This window comes from Schistocerca gregaria, chromosome 10, assembly GCF_023897955.1.
Source record: "Schistocerca gregaria isolate iqSchGreg1 chromosome 10, iqSchGreg1.2, whole genome shotgun sequence".
Classification (NCBI taxonomy): Eukaryota; Metazoa; Arthropoda; class Insecta; order Orthoptera; family Acrididae; genus Schistocerca; species Schistocerca gregaria.
The window spans coordinates 151,941,308-151,964,817 of record NC_064929.1 but is presented as its reverse complement, the minus strand read 5'-3'; the positions used below and the strand labels follow the sequence as shown (position 1 = coordinate 151,964,817).

Genomic DNA, 23,510 nt, shown 5'->3' with positions numbered 1-23,510 from the left:
CACAATTTGTTTTCTTATGATGTCAAACATTGAATTTTGGGTTTTTAAATCTGTCAGTGTCTTATTTCTGAAGCTTCTAAATAAGAAACATATGAAGAACGAAGAAGGAGAAAATACGGACAAATTTTCTTCTCTATATCCCCCACTCTTTATCTTTCACCATATGCAAGTGTAACTTTCTTCTTTCCGCCATGCAGGAATGTCGTTTTGGGGTCAGCTTCAAGGGTCGGAGGCACCTGTGGTGTTTATACAGAGTGGTATGTAGTTTACACTCATACCCCATCTAGTCAAAGTCCTCAAGTTGCTAATGTAAATAGAGCTGGAAGGTTATTTGCGAAGTAGCAGATTTGCTGTGCTGACCCATTTCACAATTCCAACCTTCCTGCATTTGTATTTGCTGGAGCTGTTGTTTTCCTTTTTTCCTTTTGTTTTTACCCTGCAGTAAAGAGCAGAGCTGGGTTCACTATATCCTAATGTATAAGAGTAATAGAAACTATTGTTTTATAAAGATGTAAGAAATACAAGTGCTTCCTGTTGAGTGACTGCTTCTATGTAGAAAAAACTCATCATTACCAATATTGCAATGGTTGTAGACCCATGTGTATATTATACATCCTTTTTTAAATAAATAAGTCACCAGTGGTAATGATGCTGTGATTTTAATATATGTCTCTATTCTATTTTATCACTGTATTTGCGAAGCTTTTCAAATTACGAGTCTTCTTTTCCTTTTGTGGCAATAATGGATAAGAGATGTCAAAAAATGTAACTGTGTCATCCAAAACACACCTCCTTGAATCTGCACTGAACTAGAACCGACCATGCTTAGGTACTCAGGCTGACAATACCCCGATCCATCTCGCCTAAATTTACTGTGTCCAGAAATTTTAAGCTAACTGAAACCAGGAGTACTCTACTTTTCTTCAGTTTGGCTGAACATTACATTCACACATGCAAGTAATTTCCCCAAAACTATAATGTTACGAATGATCACCCATTAGCCCAAACCAAACAGATTACCACTGATAAAATATTCTCCTAAACAAACTGAACAAATCATGATGTGTTTCTACTTACTAATTCAATGGTGGTTAATGCAAAGCATGCAAAATTCATCAGCAGGGTGCAATAATTCATACGAGGTTAAACACAGAACAACAAAACATGCAAATGTAGGTAAACACTTGCAGACTACATAAATAAAGAAACATTGGCAATTAAAAGCAAACAAAAAGAAAACAAAACTGTTTAATTCTTGACTCATTAATATTAGTAACTATTGTTTACAAAAATGATTATGTCAGAAATTAATGGGTTTTCAAAGTTATTATGGTTATGAAAAGTAATAATTAAATGAATGAAACCAAGTTTTAACATCTGTTCTGAATGATATTGAAAATAAAGCTGAATAGTATTACAATGTGACAATTTAAAATTATTTACAGTGAATGAGCAAAAAAAATCATTATTGTTTCTGTATGAAGAGTTTTTACATCAGTGATTGGAATGATGTATTTCATGTTGTCACTTGGACAATGTTACATCAAAACAGTTTACATGTAGCTGATGCTGCCAGCAATTCATTGATATCCAAATCGTTAACCCATAATCCTTAAGTGGATAATCCAATAATTTGTGTCTTCTTGCTGATCTCCTTGATTGTGAGTGCCAATTGTGAGTGTAACAGGTAGACTCAGTGCCTGCAGATTTAATTCCAATCTGCATACCATGACGAGAATAAAACGCACTTATTTCCACTAATGTGTGACCCACCCTGATGCCATAATGTTAGTTGCACACTTAAGCCACAGTTTTCAGGTTTATGATATACGATCACAATGCAGCACTTTTCACAGTATATCTGTCCACACTATCAAAGTAAATCAAGTTGATTGTACTGTAAATTATTAGTGCATGGTTTAAACATTCCACAGCCTGTGGTACGCACAAACAGTTTGTGCTGTCTACAATCGAAAACAATACCTTTATGGTGTGCACATAGCTAATTGGTCTGCATACCAAAGTTTTATGCTTAATGGGTCAAAATGCAGTTCTGGAAAATGAGCAACACAGAATGTAAAGCAACTAATTCTTTAATCACAGTAGACGCTGAGATCATAAATGTAGCACTGTCTAAACACTGATGCCTTTCACTGGCCACGAACACAATGTGTAGCAGTACATGTGCAGCACTACAATCACTGCCACTCTCTTCTCACTCTTGACTCTTTCCTGATGCTGTCTCTATCAACCTATCAATATCATTCTGCATCACTCATACACCTCGCTTCACATAACACTTTTAGAGATTCTCATTACATCGCTTTATAGTTTTATACAAAATCACAATTTCATATTACTCTGTCCATAGAAAATGAATTTGAATAACATGTGAAACAAATAAGAACGTGCACATCATCAGAATAAAACACAAAGTAAAACATAGTAGCATTGTCCCAATTTAATCCTCCTACCACTGAGGAAGTGGCAGCATTTTGAAAGAGTGTCATAAGCCTGATATGGAGCAAGGATGTACCCCAAATCAGTAAAAAGGTTATATATCAATCATACTATGTCCCGATCCTGACATATGCATCAGAAACCAGGGTTATGAAGGGAAGAGAGAAAAGCAAATACAAGCTAGTGAGATGAAATTCTTGAGAAACAGTATTGGAGTGACAAAGATAGACAGGTTAAGAAATGAGAGGATCAGAGAGTTAATGAAAGTGGAACCATTACAGGAGGAGATAGAGAAATCAGGCTGAGATGGTATAGACACGTTAACAGAATGGAGGAGAAGAGGATACCCAGGAGGATACATGAGATGAAAGTGGAAGGAAAGGGACCAAGAGGAAGACCAAGAGACAGATGGCTGAAAGGAGTAGAGGAATGTGTCCAGAAGAAAGGAGGAGACTGGACCGAGGAGAAGACGAAGAGATGGTGGCAAGACAGAAGACGATGGAGAGGCCTATGTTCCATACAAGCCTGGCCAGATGCTGGAAACTGTCTAAGATGTTGATCATGACGACCACTGAGGAGATGAGTGAAATAGATATTAGTGTCAATGGCACTGAGAAAGAATTAAATTCATCAAAACCAAACAAAGCTCCAGGACCCAGTGGGATCCATATCAGATTCTATACCGAATTTGTGGCTGAGTTAGCCCCTCTTCCAACTTAATCTTTCATAGATTCCTTGTACACAAAACCATGTCCAGTAGTTAGGAGAAGGTACAAGTGACATCCATTGTTAAGAAGGGTGGTAGAAGTGATCCACAAAACTACCATCCAGTATCCTTGATGGACATTTGTTGTAGAATTGAGAACGTATTGTGAGCTCAAATATAATGAGATACCTCAAACACAATTACCTCCACCATGCCAACCAGCACGGCTTCTGAAAACTTCAATCATGTGAAACCTGACTTTTCTCACACAACATTCTGAAAGCTTTGGATCGAGACAGCCAAGTAGATGCATTATTTTTTGAGTTCTGAGAAACATTCGACTCAGTACCACATCTATGCTTGTTATCAAAAATTATGGTTCATGTGGGGGTATCAAATGAAATTTGTGACTGGATTGAAGACTTTTTGGCAGGGACACACAGCCATGTTCTCTCAGATGGGGAGTCAGATGTAGAAGTAAGTAGCTTCAGCTGTGCCCAAGGGAAGAGTATTGGGTCCCTCACTGTTATTGTTGTATATTAATGACCTTGCAGATACTATTAATAACAACTTCAGACTCTTTGCAGATGATGCAGTTATCTATAATGAAGTACTGTCAGAAAGTAACTGCATAAATACTCAGTCAGGTCTTGATAAGATTTCAAAGTGGTGGAAAGCTTGGCAACATGCTTTAAATGTTCAGAAATGTAAAACTATGCACTTCTCAAAATGAAAAAATATTGTTTCCGATGACTATAGTGTCATTGAGGAGGCACGGTTGGTATCGGTCAACTCGTACAAATACCTGGGTAATATACTTTGCAGGGTTATGAAATGGAATAATCACATTGGAATAATAACATAGGATCAGTCATGGATAAAGCAGGTGTTAGACTTCGGTTTATATGTAGAATACTGGTGAAATGCATTCATCCTACAAAGGAGTTTGCTTACAAATCAGTTGTGTGACACACCCTACAATATTGCTCAAGTATGTGGAACCCATACCAACTAGGACTAACAATGGATATTGAATGAATATGAGAAGGGCAGCACATACAATCACAGATTTGTTTCATTTATTGGAGGGTGCCACAGAGCTGCTGTAGAAACTGAACTGGAAGATAGACATAAACTATCCTAAGAAAGCTTGCTTATGAAGTTTTAAGAACTGGCTTTAAATGATGACTCTAGAAATATAGTACAGCCTCCTCAGTATCGCTCACATAGAGATCGTGAGGACAAGATTAGATTAATTGCAGTGTTCACAGAGGCATTTAAACAGTCATTCTTCTCAAGCTCCATACATGAATGGAGTGGGAAGAATGCCTAATAACTGGCACAGTGAGACTTACCTTTTGAGATGCACTTCACCGTGTTTTGCAGAGTATAGACATAGGTGTAGACATTCAATTGCATACATGAGATGAGGAGCTTGTTCTGTCATTTTTCCTCACTTTCTGTCTGGTGCTAAATCTCCATGAAACTGTCACAAACCAGTACAGAGAGTACTAGTTTGCAACATATGTAAATATGACTTTTGTAACTATCGAACACGAACTGAAGGTGGTAACCTGGGCATTGCGGTATTGGGTATGGTATTGCCACTTTACTATAATACTAGGAAATTAGATCAGGAATTGTTCAGTCACATTTACTGGCTTGTGTTCATTTCCATTGGAAAAGGGGTAAAACAGGCTTTAGAAAACAGAATTGAAATACTACGGTTACTGTGCAGGAGGCAGTGATGCTGCATGGTATCAACATGTAAGATCCACAAAATTTAGACAGGATCCAGTGGTTAGGACTCTTTATTAGATCTTACTTGTAACTAGTTGCCAGAATACAAACTCCACCTCTTCATCATTGATGGGAAACCTTCCTTCCTTCCCAGCCAAAGTAGGTACCATTTACCTCCTATGGCAAAATACTTCATAAAGAATTGCAGAGTTCAAACTGAAATTCAGGCTGAGGAGATTTTTTTTTTAATTTGCTACCATCAGAAAGGTGACTACAATCCGAATCCAACAACCAGGACATTAATGTGGCAGTTCCAGACAATCACTACTAACTTCTTTATGAACCCTCGTGATTCCAAAAATTGCAAGAATGGCAGTGATGAGATGCACTGACTGAACAGTAGCAAGTTTGTGAAGGAAAATGGTGAACCTAAGTTGCTGAATGGTTGTGAAAACATGAAAACTGTGAATACCCCTGATTCGTCTGTTATCAGGGAGTGACATGGTCTCAAAGTAGCAACTTACGCCACTAAGCCTCTCATGTAGCCATTTTGTAACATTACATGGCTAATCACAGTGAGTCAGTATTATGGTTTCACAAAACTGACCAACTCATTTATATTAAAAATGGCAATTTTAGAGTGTCATACATGTTATAGTTCCCAGATTTTGTTGCAGTGTGAGTGCACGTGCCATAATGTGGAAACTTTAAAATATATAAAGCAAGTACACAAAGAATACATCACGCAGATATGTTCACCACTGCATAAAACAAGTAAAGACTACAAAAAGAGGCTCTAATAGGAAAGCAAGAAAATCTCTAAGACCTATCAAAAGATGGATTTGCAATAAATCTGAAACTAGCATGGTTTGATTTAAATAATTCTTTAAAAACTGTACCTGTGGCTGGTTGCTGTTTTAAATTAAAAATCTTGTCTGTCTTTTAAAAGTTTTAGTGAGTCGTGAAACTTTCCAAAAGAAAAATTAATTTGTTTTGTTGGTACTTCTGCAATCTCGCCAAGGATTTTAGCCAGGGGAACCATAAAATTTCAATAAGGTTGCTGATGGATGTTTTGTTCTGCTCTGATTCTGCGCCTTTGTTTCTCAGCTTAGCACATGATTAAAACTAGTTTATTCCTCAGCTACACTTTTCTGTTTTTCCCTTATCCCTCTCATTCTCCCCCCCCCCCTCCCTCCCCCCTATATCTTTTCTAGGTCTGAGTATTTCAGAAACTAGAAAATTCATCATCTTAATCATTTTGCACATGTCTGGCACTGAAAGAATGAACTGTGTTCTTATGTGAGATACATTACTAGTGCACCAAGAAACTGTAACTGTGTACTACATTTTGGCCTGGTTATAAAGTAGTGGAAAAACAGAAACACTGCATCATCAAAAACTGGAGTGTACCAAAGCAGCAGACATTCTTCCAGTGTAACATACTGTAGAATACAAATACATCAAAATATGTGCAAAAATAGGTATGGCTCAAATAAAGAAAGGACTTGCATAAAACAGTGACTTGGCTCTTCACTTCATTGTCTTTTGGGATTCCTCTTTTAACTATATTGTACTGGTGTCACACCTTCCACTATTGGTGAGAACAGGCTTTTTATTTGCATCAATATGGTCCATACCTGTGCTCCTCATAGGTTGAGGTTGCATCTAGATATAGGACGATGCAGGAGATGTAGTGGAGAAAACTGATGCCATCACTACCCTGTCTCATCTTTGTTAATCAAGATTCAGTAGAAGCCACAATTTGTGCACAAATGCTTTCCCAGTAAAGTACATCCACTATACTGTGGCTTTTTGTATGAATCCTTACTTACATCTCTGGTAGTTCCTTCAATTTACCCTGCATCTGCACTGTGTAAGTACTTTTTGGACATGAGTTGCAGTATTTGTTGTCATACTGCTGCCAATTGATACTGTTCCTGCCTCATTCGTAGCTGGACCAAGCTTAACTTTTTACACCTTCATCTTTATGTACATTGTAAATAACCAGCATAGTTTTCTAAGTTTTCTGTTTCTTTTTTCTTGTTTCATAAGCTTCCTCTGGTTCTCCTGAGGTCTGCAAATTAACACAATTTAGATACTTGGAAAATGACTATCAAAGCAAATATGCAATGCTTCAATAATTTTTACTCCAACCCTACTTCTTTAGTTTCTTAGCAGTGTGACACACTTTTTGATCATACTTGATTTTTCACTTATATAAGGAGTGCAGTAAATATTACTTTTAAAAAAAAATGAGAAACATTGATTGTATTGCATTTTATATTTTCAGGCGAGAGAAGAATATCGCATTTTGAAAAGGCGGAAGCAGATCGAGTGGGCAGTCTCTGTTATACAAAGGCACTATGTCTGTTGGAAGGTATGACGCAGATAATATTAATACGGCTTTTTTAATCTTGGATAAGTAGTTTATTCATTTTCTAGACTGTACGGTACAGCAGGATCTCAACAGCAAGGATAAACATATGCCAATATTTTCCAAGTGATGAAAATATGTAAGATAAATATTAGAAATACATTGTTGATTGAAAACTGGAACGTATTACTGGTTAATATGCAATACTTGTAAGGACTCAGCTTGGGAATTGCATGTTGTTGCGTTGGAAAAGAATGCAGCTCCATGTCCTTCATGGTCATTGTTTTTGAGCCCGTAACAGAGCATGAGAAAAGATGTTGACTTGCATCTGTAATTGTTATTTTCTGTTTTAACATTTCACTTATGGTGCAAACATGAAGTATTAAAAATTTTGTTTCAGTCAGCAGGTAGTCTGTTTTTTCTACATTAGATTCTATGTGTATGCTTATGTTCCCTTTTAATGGAGGTATATGTTCCATTTATATATACTTATAAACTATGTATCTAAATATCTAGATGTAAACATATATACTACTTTTATGAAAGTATGTGGTCTTCGAGGTATGTCCATAAACTACAGAAATAAAAATACTTTTAAAGAATGATTTCAAACCACTGCGGAAATTTTAAGAAAAAGGAGGAAATCTAACATGTAATTATCTTTTTATGGTTTAATGTGCTTCCTGGAGCATCCACATGCATTATTTTAATGTATCTTGTTATAGTTATACTCAGGTAGGCATAGAGTTATTCATTGATGAGTCGCCAATATTTCAATCAAATGATTGTATATAACATGTCGTGTGACAATAAAGATTCTATTCTGTTCTATAACTCCTGTTCACTAGTTCTGAGCAGTAACTAATTATTTAAGTGGTGTATATTTTAATTAGCTTATTATGATGGTTGGTCACGCAGGTATGCACAGTGTAGAGACATAGATGGGGTTTGCAGTGTTTCCGGTTGCAAACAACAGCTGTGGTATGCGCATAGAGATGTAGATGCCAAACAGTTTGTGAGCTTGTGTTTAAGGGGTAGCAGGTAGCGGAGAAAGTTATTCGGTGAATTTTTATTCAGTTTGTTGTGATTTGCCAGAGAGCTACCCTCCCATCACCACACGACTACCACTTTGAGGTAGTCAGTTCGAAAGGAATGAGACATGCAGTGTCATCAGGCACAGCAAGTTGTGATGCTATGTCCAAAGAATCTATGTACAGGGAAGTACAAATGCTTGTGTCCAATGACAAAATGAAAGTACAGATAATTATTTTCGTAAAGCACCAAAAAACTGCTGTCTTATGTAGTGCTTAAATATTTCCAACATGGACACAGTCTACCACAAATTACGTGTAATATTACATTATGAACGAAAATAATTTTAATGCCACAAAAATATTGTATGCAGTATTGGAAAATTTTCCATCTTTTGCAACAGTAACAATCATTTTATTTCTACCAGCCACATTTCACTTTTTTTAAAGCACCTTGATTAACATGAAGTTGATAAAGTATACAAAGTCAGTTATCTACTCACAAAGACTAAAATTTATTGAGTGTCAGTGAAGTGCAATGTGACAAAAATGAGCTTATTTGAGGTCTGTCACATACAAACAACAATTATTTGCTCAAATATCGAACAGTTGAAACAAACATAGAATATGATCCCAGAATGAGATTTTCACTCTGCAGCGGAGTGTGCGCTGATATGAAACTTCCTGGCAGATTAAAACTGTATGCCCGACCGAGACTCGAACTCAGGATCTTTGCCTTTCGCGGGCAAGTGCTCTACCAACTGAGCTACCGAAGCATGACTCACGCCCAGTACTCACAGCCTTACTTCTGCCAGTATCTCATCTCCTACCTTCCAAACTTTACAGAAGCTCTTTTGCGAACCTTGCAGAACTAGCACACCTGAAAGAAAGGTTATAGCGGAGACATGGCTTAGCCACAGCCTGGGGGATGTTTCCAGAATGAGATTTTCACTCTGCAGTGGAGTGTGCGCTGATATGAAACTTCCTGGCAGATTAAAACTGTGTGCCCGACCAAGACTCGAACTCGGGACCTTTGCCTTTCGCGGGCAAGTGCTCTACCAACTGAGCTACCGAAGCCCGCGAAAGGCAAAGGTCCCGAGTTCGAGTCTCCGTCGGGCACACAGTTTTAATCTGCCAGGATGTTTCATATCAGCGCACACTCCGCTGCAGAGTGAAAATCTCATTCTGGAAACATCCCCCAGGCTGTGGCTAAGCCATGTCTCCGCTATAACCTTTCTTTCAGGAGTGCTAGTTCTGCAAGGTTCGCAGAAGAGCTTCTGTAAAGTTTGGAAGGTAGGAGACGAGATACTGGCAGAAGTAAGGCTGTGAGTACCGGGCGTGAGTCGTGCTTCGGTAGCTCAGTTGGTAGAGCACTTGCCCGCGAAAGGCAAAGGTCCTGAGTTCGAGTCTCGGTCGGGCACAGTTTTAATCTGCCAGGAAGTTTCATAGAATATAATCTTACAACTGCAGCAATGCACAAGAGGAAATCGAGTGGTGGTATAGAAGCCAAAATACTGTCCACTAAAGATCCTTCAAAATAAAGCAAAAAGTGGCTAGTATATGTAAGACATTTATTACAGTTGCAAAAGACAGAATATATCGTAGTATTACTGGTAACACTGCAACTGTAGAAGAGAAGGTATAGAAAAGGCAAAGACAACATGAATATTGTATGTGTTTTCAATTGCTGCGATCGTCGTCATCTACATCACTGAGTTCTTGTCAGTGTCTGACTCATCTTGTCTTAGAGTGGTGAAGAAGGGGTCGAGGATATTATCAATTAAAATTTCCCTCTCCATGTCCAACTCCTGTAGCCATTCTGCATGTTGAACACATTCAGTCCATGCTGAAGGTGTTATGCTGTCAAGTGCTCTGTGCAAAAGTCTCTTTGTGTTGACAATTTTAAATGTCATGTTTCATTCTGCAGCATACCCTTTCACTTGTGCCCATATGATCTCTATAGGATTGTACCGGCAATGATCTGGTGGCAAAGGCAAAACTGTATGTCCATATTCCTGCGCAATACAATTGATTTCGTACACTTGCACACGGGATTTATCTACCACATTTAACAATTCAGCCCAAGTTTGACTGGCAGTGTGCCAAATCTTCTTACTTGCAAGCCACAGCATGATATCGGCTTTTTTTTGTAGTTGTTGTGGGAGCCTTGTCAGCATCAACTGAGTGGTAACTCACATTGTCCATAACAATTTGCTGAGTTTGCAGGTAAGAAAGGGAGAAACTATTACCTAAACAATAATATAATTGTCTCTGGGTTCATTTCAGACTGGTAATCAGCTGAATTGCTCTTTTTTGCCTGGGGCACTAATTTGCTCTCTGAAATAAATCCAGAATCAGAACCAGCATGAAGCACAATTATTCGTCACCCTTTACTAACTGGTACTTTAAAACCACACACACCAACACTTAGTTTCCAATATGCTTTCCTTGTATGAGTCTGGTTTACCCATGCTTCATCCAAGTAAAAAATGTTCTTATTGCCAGATTTTCTTATTTCAAGAATACTTCTTAAAAACTGTGCCTCTGAAGCAGCAATATCACAACTTGCCATTAAAAATTTTGAACCGTCATTTATATTTACATATTTGAGCCCAATGTCTTTCAGTATTTTTTGCATTGAGGTAACACTGCCTTTAAAATTTATAGTTTCGTGCATTTTCAACATAATTTTTTTAAACAGTAGTAAGTTCACCTGTCTTGTACATATTTCACACAAATCACCTTAGAACATCTTTGTCAAAATTGTTTAAATTCTTGACAAGCTTCTCACTACTGTGGTGTTTCCCTGGCAATCTGAAAACTGAGCTTCCACTTATCTGAATAAATAAATCACCTTCACTGGCAATCCACTGAACAGTTCTCAAGCTGTCGCCACTCACTTCTGCTGAACATTCCTGAGACCTGGAAACATCTGTGATAGGTCCACCATTTTCTGCTTCATACTTGAAGAAAATGTGTATTCTGTAAATTATGTCTCTCGCTTGCTTATGGAGAATTAGTCGCTTACTGCCACCATTAGCCCTGATAAATCGCAACAAACTGAATAAAAATTCACTGAATAACTGCCACAAACACGTTTAACACTCACACTGGCCAAGAGCTAAGTGCTGAGAGAGCTACTGAACATTCATTGGCTGTCAGAGGATATCATCACGTCAGATGCACAGAATGAGCCTAAACACGGCACGGCCACTGTCATTCGTGGCTCCAACTGTAGTAAGTCTGGAATGGTTTTGAACAATTACTTGGTTCACAAAATTGCTTGGTAAGGTATGTGAGCAAATACTTTTTAATAAAAATTTTGCTGGTAATAATATTTTTATTGAAGTGATCTTTTGTTGAGTGAAGGCTACATCTTCTACTAGTATGTGCTGACACCTGAGTTCTGTGAAGTTTGTTATCCATCAAAGTGTGTTGCAGGTTTGTAAAGACTGATAACCAGTCCCTCTGAAGAATGAACTAAAGTCACTGAAACTCACACACCAGTTGAACACAACTGATGTGAGCAGTTTGGAGAGCTTTTCTCTTAGTGACTTGAGTTTGCTCCTCAGAAGAAGTAGTTCTCAACCTATCCTAATCCACAATTCATCTTGCTGGGTAATAAACTTCACAGAGATCAGATGACATTATATGTCAATAAATGATGTAGCTTTTAGTCGACAAAAGATCACGCTAATAAAAATCTTATTACAGTCTAAACTTTTACTAAAACTTGTTTATTCACAGATGAAATACTGTAGATCTCAAGAACAAAAAAATAAGCCCAACTCTATAAAAGGGAGATACTGACAGAGAGACATGTTAACGAATTATCAATTTAATAAGTCATATTTGCATAATATTAACACCAGTTATCTACAAAAGGATGTAACATCTGGCAGAAGTGAAGATGGAAGAAGTTTGGTCCTGCAGAAATATAGGAATATGTGAGACATAAATGACACTCTCACTTATCCAAAAAAAAAAAAAAAAAAAAAAAAACTGCTTGTCATACATTTACAGATTTAACTGGAATACACTGTTGAATTTTTTAAGTTATTGGCTATAAAATAAAGAGAGTAAAGGTTATTTGCAACTAGTACTGAAACCAGTTGCAATTGTAGGACTGTATGGACATGAAAGGGAAGATGTGCTTGAGTGAAAGGTTATTTGCAACTAGTACTGAAACCAGTTGCAATTGTAGGACTGTATGGACATGAAAGGGAAGATGTGCTTGAGGAAGTGAAACATGGTTGTAGCCTATTCCCTAGTTTATGATAATCATCATCTTCCTTGTAGGTATTATGGTTCTTGACCAGTTACAGTCTCATCCAGCAGTTCTCTTATTTATATCCAGAGAAAACAGTGAAGACAGTTAATAACAATTAGAAGGGGAATCTTATGTTCAGGCAAAAGAAATAAAAACTTTTTGCCACAGGTGATAAACAAACACTTGTAAAACTTTAAAATGATGAAGAGAAAGAATGTCTGGTTAATTCTTACCGTTATGGGGAAAAGTCTAGTACTTATGATGTACACATTTAAAAGTGAAAACACTAATCCTAGAACTTGGGAAATCCGTTGAACAAAATAGGCAGAGTATGACATGAGTTTATAAAATGGACATCAACAAAAAGAAAACATGAGTAATGGAGTGTATTCAAATAATGTCCAGTGATACTGGAGGTATTATATGCTGAAGTGAATCACTGTAAGTAGTAGAATGAGTTTTGCTTGTTGGACAACAAAACAAGTAATGATGGGAAATGTAGAGAGAATATAAAATACATACTTGCAGTAGTACGACAAGCATTTCTGAAAATGAGAAATTTGTTAACACTATATGTAACAACATAAATTCAAGTTTTAGCAAGTCTTTTCTGAGGGTACTTGTGTGGAGTGTAGCCTTGTATGGATGTGACTTCTGAACAGTAAACACTTCAGACAAAAAGAAAATAGAAGGTTTCTAAAGTTTTCTGATTCCAGAAGTACACAATACAGATTTTTGTGGTATGAACTTAAGAACATACCTCAAGACCTTTTCAAGGTTATATTATTTCACAATATAGAAAAGACTGTGCAGAACTTATGGACAGAAGTAACTTTTGCACGACATGTAATTGCTGAGTAATGTAGCTCAGTGCATCTTGAAGAGTACATAGAAAGACTTGCTACAGTATAGTACAGAAGATAATTGAAATAAATATGCAATGAGATGAAAAAAATTATACCTTAATTTGAAGTCAAGTGATTTTTATGGTCCCCTAGGCATTACAAAACACAGGACAGCAGGCCGGTGTGGCCGAGTGGTTCTAAGCACTTCAGTCAGTAACTGCGCGACCGCTATGGCCATAGGTTGGAATCCTACCTCAGGCATGGATGTGTGTGATGTTGTTGTTGTGTTCTTCAGTCATGAGACTTGTTTGATGTAGTTCTCCATGCTACTCTATCCTGTGCAAGCTTCTTCATCTTCCAGTACTTACTGCAGCCTACATCCTTCTGAATCTGCTTAATGTATTCATCTCTTGGTCTCCCACTACGATTTTTACCCTCCACACTGCCCTCCAATGCTAAATTTGTGATCCCTTGATGCCTCATAACATTTCCTACCAACCGGACCCTTCTTATTGTCAAGTTGTGCCACAAACTCATTTTTTCCCCAATTCTATTCAATACCACCTCATTAGTTATGTGATCAACCCATCTAATCTTCAGCATTCTTCTGTAGCACCACATTTCGAAAGCTCCTATTCTCTTCTTGTTCAAACTATTTATCGTCCATGTTTCACTTCCATACATGGCTACACTCCATACAAATACTTTCAGAAACGACTTCCTGACACTTAAATCTATACTCGATGTTAACAAATTTCTCTTCTTCAGAAACGTTTTCCTTGCCATTGCCAGTCTACATTTTATATCCTCTCTACTTTGTCCATCATCAGTTATTTTGCTCCACAAATAGCACAACTCCTTTACTACTTTAAGTGTCTCATTTCCTAATTTAATTCCCTCAGCATCACCCCACTTAATTCGACTACATTCCATTATCTTCGTTTTGTTTTGTTGATGTTCATCTTATATCCTCCTTTCAGGACACTGTCCTTTCCATTCAACTGCTCTTCCAAGTCCTATGCTGTCTCTGATAGAATTACAATGTCATCGGCGAACCTCAAAGTTTTTATTTCTTCTCCAATGGATTTTAATACCTACTCCTAATTTTTCTTTTGTTTCCTTTACTGCTTGCTCAATATACAGATTGACTAACATTGGGGAGAGGCTACAACCCTGTCTCACTAACTTCCCAACTACTGCTTCCCTTTCATGTCTCTCAACTTTTATAACTGCCATCTGGTTTCTGTACAAATTGTAAATAGCCTTTTGCTCCCTGTATTTTACCCCTGCCACCTTTAGAATTTGAAAGAGAGTATTCCAGTCAACATTGTCAAAAGCTTTCTCTAAGTCTACAAATGCAAGAAACATAGGTTTGCCTTTCCTTAATCTTTTTTCTAAGATAAGTCGTAGGGTCAGTATTGCCTCACGTGTTCCAATATTTGTACGGAATCCAAACTGATCTTCCCCAAGGTTGGCTTCCACTAGTTTTTCCATTCGTCTGCAAAGAATTCGCGTTAGTATTTTGCAGCTGTGGCTTATTAAACTGATTGTTCGGTAATTATCACATCTGTCAACACCTGCTTTCATTGCGATTGGAATTATTATATTCTTCTTGAAGCATCTGGACTCCATGGGATTTTACGATTTCCTGTTGTATTTTTACCTGCAAGTAACATTGTGAGTGCCTCTTGGGTGGCAGCTAATTTAGGTAAGTGACGTCTGTAATAGTTGAGCATGCCTAAAAATCTGTGAAGTCCTTTGTAAGTTGTGGGAAGGGGCATCTGTTGTACTGCTTCAACCCTCTCAGGCAAAGGTGACAGGCCTGCTGCTGAAACCAAATATCCCAGGAACTTAACCTCACGTTTTCCAAACGTGCACTTTGTTTCATTAATAATTATGCCATACTCTGTCAGACGACGGAAAAGCTGCCGCAGATGTTCGACATGCTGATATACAGAACCAGAGAATACTAAAATGTTGTCCATACAACAAAATACGAATGGTAATTCTCGAAGCATCTCATGCATGAATCTTTGCCATGTTAGGGCAGTGTTTCTGAGGCCAAATGGCATACAATTGTACTCAAACAAACCGAATGGTGTGATAACTGCAGTTTTTTTAATGCCAGATGGAGCCATGGGAATCTGGGAAAATGCTTTGGCGCAATCAATCACACTAAATATTTTGGCATTGCTAATCGTACTGTTAAAATCAGTCACATTGGGCACTGGGTAGCGGTCGGGAATCGTGTGGGCATTGAGTGCCCTGTAGTCTCCACATACTCTCCATGAATTGTCTTTTTTACGGACCATGTGAATTGGAGATGCTCACGAACTATCAGACCTACTTACAATACCTGTTTTTAGAAGTCTGTCGAACTCAGGTCGCGCAGCGAGCAGCTTCTCTGGAGGCAGACGCCACGGGCGGAAGGCAACTGGTTGACCTTGTGTCATGCTGATGTGATGTTGAGTATTGTGTCTGCATTTCCTGGTTGTGTTGACGGGTTCGGTAAGTGCTGGAAAGTCTTGAAGCAGTTTACGAAAAAGTGATTCCTCCGACAGTGCTCTGATATTCCCTACAGTATACGAATCGTTACAACAGTCGGGTGTCTTCTTGCGTGACGCACATGTGTGCGCCCCGCTTAGTTGTGGGTACGAAATCGTATTACAATATCCCAACGCGGATGACGCGGTAGACGAGCCGGAAATGGACACGGGCACATCGCACTGCACTTGAACCAACATGGAAGACGCAGTAGGCAATATCCCTTCTGTGGGAACTGTCACCAAACAACGGTTAACCAGGTCAGGCATAAGTCAGTAGTTCCGTAAAAAGTCCGCTCCAATTATAGGACTCGGCACATCAGCAACCACAAAAGTCCATTTTGGATGGAAGTTAGAATTCAGATGTAATGCCAACTGTTTCTCACCATAGAATTGTTTGCCACAGTCAGCACATTTTGATAACTATATTATTAGTATTAGTAATACTTTTTATTTCATTTTATGTAGTTATTTCACAAGCTGAAATTTTTAATTGGGTCATTGTAATATAATAACTGTGAGATAACAAAAAAGTTTAGTGGTTCACTCTGCTACACAAGTTATTTTCTGTAAAATCAGTGAACATGTTTTAGAAGAAATAATATGTTAATTAGTTTCGTATAAAATTATGTGAATTATTTTGTAGTAAATTATGTATTAGAGTCTCATAATCATTGAAAATAGTTTCTATTTACATATCTGAATTCAGTTGCTTTAAATGGACAGTGATGAGTACTATCTCCCTCATTTGCTCTCACCATTGTTGCAGAGAAGACAATTTCTGCTTCGCCTTTCTCGTCTTCTTCCTCCTGAAAGCGAATCTCCTACCTACCGAGACTGGCCTCCCTGCCCACGCCGCCTTGCCGACACGTCTCTGTTGCTCCGAAGGTTGCACCACAAGTGGAGGGTGAGACTAATATCTAATATTTATAAATAATTGTTCAATTTTTAAAGTCATTTATCAGTTGCCAAAATTGGACAATGTGGAGAAAGGATGATACAAACATTTAGAAAAGCAAGGAGCTATGAACTTCATTTTCTGTAGTTATAGTTCTCTCCATAAGAAGCCAAGCAAAGACTGAAAGAGGATAGATAAGTAAAACTATTAAAACAAGGGCGAGATGAAATGCCAATTGCAACACAAAGCTAAACAAATTTCCTTGATGCTGGCTTCTCTGTAAAACTCATTTCCCATTATTAGTTGAACTACATATGAAATTCCTTTCGTTTCATCTATTCACTTGCTTCTAAATGTGGGAAGTATTATCACACTCTTTAATTTGTGTTCATATTTGCTTGCTGCAGTTATCTTACTGATAAATGTTAAGTAAATTTTAAACCACAGCTCAGGAATATTTTAAAGGAAAGCTACATATGCACAATACATGGTTTTAAAATAAAGGTAGTAGTGTGATTATTGTTAGTGTACCCACTGAAAATGTGAAATTAAAATAATAGCTTGTAAACTTGCTGTTTAGCAGCTTTTTGAAATTTGTCTCATTCCTTAGTCAATGTCTGAGGTGACTTTTTCTTCCCAGCAGGATACATACATGTTTCCATTTCTTTTATGTGTTACATGTCTGTCCTTCTTTAACCCCATAAAAATTTAATTTAAAACATTGTTAAGAAGGCACTTTCTGCGGTCCTCTCTAGTATCTCTCATTACTTTCTACTTTAGTATTTAATTTATTCTTCTTTAATATGATTTTCCTTTTCAGTGTCACAAGTACCGCCTTAAATTCGATCAAACAGCTCGGAATCGTATGAGGGAAAAAGTAACAGCCAGCATCATCTTCAAAGAACGGAAAGCATCGTATCCCCGCAGGTAAGCTTTGAACAAAACTTTGCTTGAGTGTTACATAGTCCTTAAAAATTTAATGGTACCTACAAGATAAATATGTATCTTTAAGGAGAAAAAAATGGCCAAATGCAAGTAAGACTTGTGTTCTGAGGATTCTGTACAAACTTAATTATGTACATAGATAGTTCATCCTTATCGAGAAATGAGGAAACGAGAACCTCTACAGTTTTTGCCTGTTATGAATATCGATACTGGCCAGACATCGGTCCCAGGAATTTGTAGACTCTCAAAATCTCTACATCAATTCCTGTGACTAGCCAGGACACAGAAAAAGATGCAAGCATGGGACATTGGCCTATGTATGTAGAAAAAGAAGATTTAATAATTTTTTTTTATTTACTGCTGAACTCGACTCTAACTAATGTTTTCGTTTTTCATGCAGTAATGTTTTTTGTTATGCTTTTGACAAATGGAGAATGGCAGAAAGGTAATTTTACATGATATAAGAGGTACCCTATAGGTTTTGATGGGTGAGTTTGTGAGTAGCAAAATATGTGACATAAAATGGCAATGTGTTTCAATTTGATTGACTTAACAAGCTTCATGTTTAACACTGAGAAGAGTCTGTAGACTTTGGTATGTGATATAAATTTGAACTTGATACACCACCCATTCCTTAGAAAAAAGAGTATTAACACATGGACAGGCAGGTGGATAAAAAAATGACAAAAAATATTTTTTTGTGTTTCATATAATTACAAATTAACAGTTGTTTCGATTTTTTCCTTTAGTTGTGCAGTGAAATCTTCCTTCTTTCTAAAGTTAATGGGTAGTTGCCTGTAGGTTTTGATGAATGAATTTGCTAGTATCAAAATATGTGACGTATCTTTTGATTGCTTTGACTAAGAAGCTTATATTTTGTACACCATTAAGGGCTCGCGGACCTTAGTATGTAACATAAATTTTAACTTGATAAATGTACCAGTTCCTGAGAAAAATGGTTCTTAACAGTCATACAGAAGATGAACAAAAAAGCGATGCTGTACGGGTTCCATTTTTACCAACTGAGGTTTGCAGCCCTAAACAGAAACAAACACTTGATTATGTTTGCATCTAAATTATTGTTAAATTATTTACTAAGATTTATTATAAATACACAATGGTCTGTGATCATTGTGATTTGTTAGAGAACTGTTTTATTGTCAGTTTCATAACTCTTAACACTGTACGTACACTTCAAACTGAGTACAAACTTAACCGTTCATACACTGTACTATTCAGTTAAAGACGCACATTTTGCTTCAGCAAATGATGTTAAGGGTTTTTAGTTGCATTAACATTCATTTATTTATTCTTCCGTTATCTGTTAGCATATTTTCGGGTAGGATATGCCTGAATTTGCACTCGTACTTGCAGCACTAATGGAATACATTTGCCTATAGTTCATGCTACACTAGGACTGACAGCACCAACTTTTTCACAAAATAGCCAGCACTTTCATTGTGTAGAGTCAGTTAGTCATTTCACTTTCCTGCATCTACATTTACACTGTGTGATCAAAAGTATCTGGACAGCCCTGTGCAATGTGGAATTGACCACTAGATGTTATGAGCAGTGGACACACGGAAGATCCGCTGAAACGTTTGAGTTCAGCTACTTATGCTATTAAGGTAATTGCAAATTTTGGTGATATACATCTCAGTAAATTAGCTTACCACGCCCATTTTCATTCTCTGCTTTCGTATGGCATCATATTCTGGGGTAACTCATCACTGAGTAAAAGAGTGTTCATTTCACAAAAGTATGTAATCAGAATAATTGCTGGAACTCATCCAAGATAATCCTGCAGACACTTATTTAAAGAGCTAGAGATCTTCACTGTAGCCTCACAAGTAAATAAAATAGAAAGAAACTTCCACATGGGTAAAATATATTAAAAACAAAGATTCCAAGACTTACCAAGCGGGAAAGTGCCGCTAGATAGGCACAATGAATAAAACACACAAACACACACACAGAATTTCGAGCTTTCGCAACCGGCGGCTGCTTCGTCAGGAAAGAGGGATGGAAAAGGAAAGAAGAAAGGATGTGGGTTTTAAGGGAGAGGGTAAGGAGTCATTCCAATCCCGGGAGTGGAAAGACTTACCTTAGGGGGAAAAAAGGATAGGTATATACTCGCACACACGGGATAGGTATATACTCGCACACACGCACACACACACACACACACACACACACACACACACACACACACACACACACACACATACACACATACATACACAGACACAAGCAGACATATTTAAAGGCCTTTAAATATAAACCAAAGGAGCCCAATCAACTCTGGGAACAATGCTGTAAACATTTTCAGCATTTCGTGGCCCTCTCAGCAACTCTATAAATATTTATTTTAGTTTTAATAACCAAAAGCCTCAGTTGCAATGTTTACCTAGATTTACCTAGGTTTCAGTCGGGATAACCTAACCTTCTTCAGAATAAAAGTAACTACCATTTGTCCATAATGGACATCGTCAAGCTAAAACTGCAAATCCATAAATTATTGTCAGACTGTAAAAACTTATCTGAAACTGCCTCGGCCCCACTTCACGACCACGATGTGGCAGCCATGTGTGTAGTACTGGAACTGTGTAAACATTGCAACTGAGGCTGTTGGTTATTAAAATTAAAATTAACAATGCTGTAAACTGTGAGCTCTGCTTGCTTCCCATGTGTGAGGCCAGCAGTCTTCACCACTTTGCTAGCCACATATATGAACTGAGGATGGCCTTACAACCCATGTGACAGGTGCTGTCAATGCCAATGTGTGCCTCAACTTGCAGATGAGTGCACCCTGCATGCTCAATTGCCGCAGGCAAAGCTGCCTCCACATCTCAGGTGAGGGCCTCTAGCAGACATATCGAGTGCACATTGGCTTTCTTTCCAACCCTGAACACTATCTGTCCAATTGGCTCCATAATGCGCCTAATGTTGGAGCTCCCAATAACTAGTAAACCCCTGTGTGCCTGCTCGAACCTCGCTGAAGGAGCAAACTCTGTCCAGTCACAAGGTGAAGTGGTGAGGCCAGACCAGTTTCCATATTGGCCCTCCACCTCGAGCAACACAAATTCATTACCGCCCATCACTCACTCTCATATGAGGGTGATCCACAAGGCCACATACACTAGGAGATGCCTCAGTACCAGAGCCCGTGGGTGAAACAAGCGACACATGAGGTGTCCCATGCGATGCATCATATTCTCTGCCACTGCTACACACTGAGGCAGCAGCCTGCAGGTAACTGACCATAGCCGAAGGTGCATTCAGCTATTTGTGAACTGTGGTCAGCTCTGCATTTGCACACAGCATGCACACATCTTACTCATCCTAGCAAGACTAACTGAAGAAGTAAACTATAAAAGCAGACAGAGTCATAGATATTCAACTTGCTACCCTCCTGATGTGTCACTGATGGACACTGATGCCTCAGTGAGCTATGTAGCTGGCTGTTCAGAAGAAATAAAAACTGCACTGCCGACTAACCAAATTTACACTAACAAAATGCAAGCATACACCTCTTAAATGGAAACACACACAAAATTTAATAAGTATACTAATATGAAAACACAGGAAAAGATAAAACTTAATTTGCAGCTTTGTAAGGTGTATGAGGTAGTGGATTTGGAGTCTGAAGGATACTGGTAAAGACAGTGTTCAATAGTGGTAAGACTGCGAGCATGAAGGATGTTGATGTATAATGAAGTGGCATCGATAGTCACAAGCAGCAATCCAGGAGGTAAAGGGGTGGAGATGGTGGAAAATTGATGAAGTAAGTGGTTAGTGTCTTTGATATGGGTGGCTAGGTTATGGGCAATTGCTTGGAGGCGTTGATTATTAAAGGCTGAAATTCTTTCAGTGGAACCACAATAACCAGCTGTGATGAGGTGTCCCAGATTGTTGAGTTTGTGGATTTTGGGAAACATGTAGAAGGTAGATGTGCATGTGTCACCTCGGTGAAGAGGGAAATTGATTCAGGTGAGAGGATCTGGGAAGGGTCTAAAGGTTTAATCAGGGATTGGTGGTTATGTTAGACGTCTGGGATGGAATCTCTCTGGTGGAGTTTATAGGTAAAGGAGTCAGATAATTATGATTGGTACAGGGCTTGTTGCCAGGTAGTCATTGCTGGAAACTTTTTCTGCAGGCAGGAAGATTAGGTCAGGATCTGTTTTGAGATTGTGTATGGCTATTCTTTCCTCTGCTGAAAAGTTCATGTTATTAAGAAGGGGCCTGGGGAAGCTGGGGAGTAGTTATGTGAGGGGGGGGGGGGGGGGGGGGTCATAGTTGGATGGTGGTATGAACTGGGAGAGATGCAGGGTTCAATGATGGAATTTGTTGGCCTTGTTTGTATTAATTGGTGGCAAATAAGTGTTTCTACTGCAGGTATCGTAAGGGGTAGAGTAGGTCTTTGACAAGTCCAACATGGTTAAATTTGGGCATAGGGCTGAAGGTGAGGCCTTTGGATAAGACTGAAACTTCTGTGGAGCTGAGGATTTTGGTGGAAAGGCTAACAAAATTGTTACAGGAATGTTTTGGCTCTTGATTTGGAGGAGTGTTGGTAGGGAGTTTTTGGGCATGTGGCAAGTTGAAAAGGTCAGCTAGGCAGGGTCTGGGTGCTACAAGGGGTTAGTGAAGATTTATTTATTTATTTAATTATATATTATATTTTATGCATATGGTCACCAACTGGTGACTTTTGCAACAATAATAGCATTTTTATTCAGTTTTTGTGCAAAGAGTAGGAATTTGCAATTCTCGTGTGCAAGAAGCCACTTCGGGTGATGCACTTGGCAATATATGGTACAGTACTTCATAATGCAACATACAGTTGTTACATAGTATAGGTATTTGAATTTACATAATGTAGTGTATATTACAATCCCCTGAGAGTAGTACATCGTATAGATAGAAGGGTTAGGCCTACATTTAAGAATAGCTACATTGTAATAGCAGTATTCATTCAGTGAGTACAAACATTTGAGAGTTAAGAATGATTTTAATTCCCTTTTGAATACTTTACCTCTGTGGCATCTTATAGCACTTGGCAGATTGTTAACCCATCTCTGGCCATTAATCCAAGGACTATGATCTGTTGTCTTTAGTTTGGTTGTGTTTCTGAAGGAGCAATCTTTTTGTCTTGTGTTATGTGTATGCACATCAGAGCACTTAGTTTCATTATTTTTATGGTCCACAAAGAATGTTATTAATTTGTACAAATACAAGGAATATACTGTTAGATATTTATGTTGTACAAAGATTTCCCTACATGAATCTCTGTGTCCTAGTCGGTGCATGGTCCTGATTGCTCTTTCTCCAATGTTAGGATTCTGTTCATGTGTCTATCAGCAGCACATCCCCATACCTCTATTCCATAATTAATATATGCAAATATTGTCCCACAATAAGCAGTTTTTAATGTTTGTTCAGAGACTAATTTTGATAGTTTGCTAATTAAGTGCAGCGAACTGCTGATTTTATTGCATACAAAATTGATATGGTCTACCCACATAAGATGTTCGTCGCGTTATATCCCCAAAAATTTACATTTGTTAGTGTCTCCTTTTTGATGCCACTTATATTATCAATACAGGTTTGGTATGAATTATCAAGTTTAAATGGTAATAGCTGGGATTTTCTAATATTGACTTTTAGACCTTGATCAAGGAAGTAAGTAGTTATTTGACTT

General features: G+C 38.0%; 1 protein-coding gene across 1 annotated transcript in view; it reads left to right on the top strand.

Moving 5' to 3' along the window:
* The window catches only part of LOC126293423 (unconventional myosin-Ia), a 693,376-nt gene that overhangs the window by 609,568 nt on the left and 60,298 nt on the right, over positions 1-23,510 (top strand). Inside the window, exons 20-22 of the mRNA XM_049986646.1 lie at positions 7,197-7,283; positions 16,739-16,876; positions 17,688-17,794. Of these exons, the coding sequence (XP_049842603.1) occupies positions 7,197-7,283; positions 16,739-16,876; positions 17,688-17,794 (332 nt within the window). The remainder of the gene's footprint in view (positions 1-7,196; positions 7,284-16,738; positions 16,877-17,687; positions 17,795-23,510) is intronic.